At 54.1% G+C, this 3371-nt stretch overlaps 1 protein-coding gene across 1 annotated transcript; it reads left to right on the forward strand.

Moving 5' to 3' along the window:
• The first annotated feature begins 2138 nt into the window (after positions 1–2138).
• On the forward strand, positions 2139–3068 carry LOC115600276 (olfactory receptor 14A16-like). The gene has a single exon (XM_030468612.1). It carries the CDS (start codon positions 2139–2141, stop codon positions 3066–3068), a length of 930 nt encoding a protein of 309 aa, XP_030324472.1.
• The last annotated feature ends 303 nt before the right edge of the window (positions 3069–3371 follow it).

Consider the following 3371-nt stretch of genomic DNA (forward strand, 5'->3'; position numbering starts at 1 on the left):
TGGGGAGCCCCAGGGAGAGCTGGAGGGAGCCCCGAGAGAGAGTTGAGCAAGTGGCAAATTCTGGCGCTGGTCCTGTGCTGCTGGGCCGGGCTCCTGAGCCTGAGAGAGCTGCTGGCAAGCAGAGAGTGCTGCAGAGAGAGAGGTCTGGGCAGGAGCAGCTCCTCTGCAGAGTGCAGCAGGGCTGAGGGCACTGCCTGCAGGCAGCAGGGCAGGGGAGAGAGAGGAGGGAGAGAGAGGAGAAAGGCAGCCTGGGCTGGGAGGAGAGCTGAGAGCTGCCTGGGCTGGGGGAGAGAGAAATCTTCCCAGCCTCTGCCATGGTGAGTCTCTGCCTGCAGGGCACTGAAGCTGGGCTTCCTGGAGGGGGTTTTCCTCCTCCAGCTGGCAGCCTGTGCCACAGCTGCTGGGATCCTTGCGGAGGATTTTGGTGGGCAGGAGGCAAAGGTTTGGCAGAGCAGGGCTGTCCTGGAGCAGCGTCAGAGGGAGAGGGCATGGGGCTGCCTTCTGCTGGGGATGGCTGCAGGGGCTGAGGGGGTGTGTGCAGGCAGGGGTGCCCAGGGCTGTCCTTCAGAGCAGGGTCCTGCAGCCCAGGGGCTGTGTGCTGGGGCAGGGACTCTGCTGCCTGCCTGCCTGCCTGCCAGGGACAGCTCTCAGCCTGCCCAGGGAGCTCCTTGGTGCTGGCAGGATACAGGAATCACAGGGCAGGGTCCTTCTGCTTTTGAGAGGGTTCTGTTGGAAAAGCACTGTTCTTGGATGCAGATCATATCCAGAATATTTCTGAGGGGATTTTCATAAGCACAGTCAGGGCATAGATTCCTGGTAGGAAACTTGGCTTTTCTCAGGCTGCACTGACACTTTTCTCTGTCTTGTTAGGGTAGGGTGGAACCTCATCTGGGGAGGTGAGATCAGGGGCTGTGAGTCCCTACACCCATCACCCTCCTGTGTGCTAGGAACCTCAGGCAGTGCTTTTATCCTCCATTACCCTACAGATACATCCAGCATCACCTTCCCAGGATCATCAGGGTCTGACAGCGGATCCCTCAGGCAGCCCGTGGGGTCTGGGGTGTTGGGCACCTCCTCCTCCAGGAGAGCTGAAGTGCATCTGTGCTGCCAGGTGCCCACCTCCCCCTGCCCAGGGGCTGGAGCTGCCTGACAGGCATTATCAACATATGGGAGGGGTTGTGCAGGGCTGGAGGAGGGAAAGGCTTTCCTGAGTGCCCCTCATCCTCTCTCCATGACCCTCTCAGCTGCTCTTGCTGTTGATGTCAGGCTGGGAGAGGGAGTTTCAGCTGCAGGCACAGCTCTTGTGGCTCCTGCCATGCAGATGGTTTCAGGCAAGGAGGTGTCCAGCTGTGCTCTGCCCTGGGAAGCTCTGGGCAGTGCAGGCTGAGTGAGGCTGGGCAGGGAGCTGACCTCCCTTCATCAGATGCCCTCCTTCCATCCCTGGGCTGTCTCCTTGGGATGTCTGTCCAAGCTGGGAGCTGCCTTCCAGGGGGCACAATGAGCCTGGTGTGTCCTGGGCTGGAAACAGGGTGCTGAGACCTTGTGAAAGGGTCAGACACTGAGTGCTCTGAGCTGGGTCCCTCTGCTCTCAGCAGGGAGAGACAGAGACACAGCCCAGCTCCCCATTCTCTGCATGCAGCTGCAGGCAATGCTCTTTGCTCACTGTGTTCTGCTGAGTGCTGCAGCAATGCTGAGGGGTTCTGATACCCAGGAACACTCCCCAGAAGAGATGGGGGGAGCTATAAAGAAAAGAAAATCAAATCTCTCAAACTGCCTTCTGTTTTGAGGGCTCTTTTATGCAGGGAGCACTGGAACTGCAAGACTTGGGCATCACCAATAGTTTAACATGTGTCATTTCTATTCTGGTATTGATCATTGTCCCAATCATTCCCATGAAGCCCCTGTTGCAGAGCTGGGAAAACTCCTTGGCAGCCAGTGAACAGAGTCACTGCTCTTCCTAAAAGAAATATCAACAACCAGGGCTGCAGCCACGGGATTCAAGGAAGAACTCCTAGAAAAGTGTGTGTGTGAAGGATGCAGATGGTGCATGGGAGATGGGTCTTATTTTTCAGAGAATTTTCTCTTTAATTATTTTGTTTCCTCTTAAAACAGCTCCCCATGCCTTTTAAAAGCAGCAGATGTCCAACAGCAGCTCCATCAGGCAGTTCCTCCTCCTGGCATTTGCAGACAGGCGGGAGCTGCAGCTCTTGCACTTCTGGCTCTTCCTGGGCATCTACCTGGCTGCCCTCCTGGGCAACGGCCTCATCATCACCACCATCACCTGTGACCACCACCTCCACACCCCCATGTACTTCTTCCTCCTCAACCTCTCCCTCCTCGACCTGGGATCCATCTCCACCACTCTGCCCAAAGCCGTGGCCAATTCCCTCTGGGACAACAAGGACATCTCCTACAGAGGATGTGCTGCACAGACCTTTTTCTTTCTCTTTTTCATTGGTGGGGAGTTTTATCTCCTGACCATCATGTGCTACGACCGCTACGTGGCCATCTGCAAACCCCTGCACTACGGGACCCTCCTGGGCAGCAGAGCTTGTGTCCACATGGCAGCAGCTGCCTGGGGCACTGGGTTTCTCACTGCTCTGCTGCACACAGCCAATACATTTTCCCTGCCCCTCTGCCAGGGCAATGCCCTGGACCAGTTCTTCTGTGAAATCCCCCAGATCCTCAAGCTCTCCTGCTCACACTCCTACCTCAGGGAACTTGGGCTTCTTGTGGTCAGTGCCAGTTTGGCATTTGGCTGTTTTGTTTTCATGGTGGTGTCCTATGTGGAGATCTTCAGGGCTGTGCTGAGGATCCCCTCTGAGCAGGGAAGGCACAAAGCCTTTTCCACGTGCCTCCCTCACCTGGCTGTGGTCTCCCTGTTCGTCAGCACTGGCGTCTTTGCCCACCTGAAGCCCCCCTCCATATCCTCCCCATCTCTGGACCTGGTCGTGGCAGTTCTGTACTCGGTGGTTCCTCCAGCAGTGAACCCCCTCATCTACAGCATGAGGAACCAGGAGCTCAAGGGTGCTTTGTGTAAACTGATGACAGGATTGATTCATAAGTAATAAAATTCCCTATTTCTTATTTATATCACTTATAATATATAATGCATAATTTTTAATATGTCTCATTACAGTCCCAGCCAGCATTCTGGAAGCTTTTGATGGTGATTACTAATTCTGTTCTCTTTATACTTTTTTGTGCACAAGGAATCCCATTGTTAAATTTCTAGTTCTTGCACCTTCATTTCCACTGTTAACCAGAACCTTCTTGAAAGATCTTTGAAATAATATCTATATTCTTTTCTTTAAAAAAAATAAAGGACTCAGAAGTTATTTCTTTAACTCTTTTTCTGAGTCTTCCTCTGG

Source organism: Calypte anna, unplaced genomic scaffold, assembly GCF_003957555.1.
Source record: "Calypte anna isolate BGI_N300 unplaced genomic scaffold, bCalAnn1_v1.p scaffold_183_arrow_ctg1, whole genome shotgun sequence".
In the NCBI taxonomy this organism is placed as follows: domain Eukaryota; kingdom Metazoa; phylum Chordata; class Aves; order Apodiformes; family Trochilidae; genus Calypte; species Calypte anna.

Coding starts and splice junctions, on each gene's coding strand:
- LOC115600276 (XM_030468612.1), top strand. CDS start 2,139: ATGTCCAACAGCAGCTCCATCAGGCAGTTCCTCCTCCTGGCATTTGCA.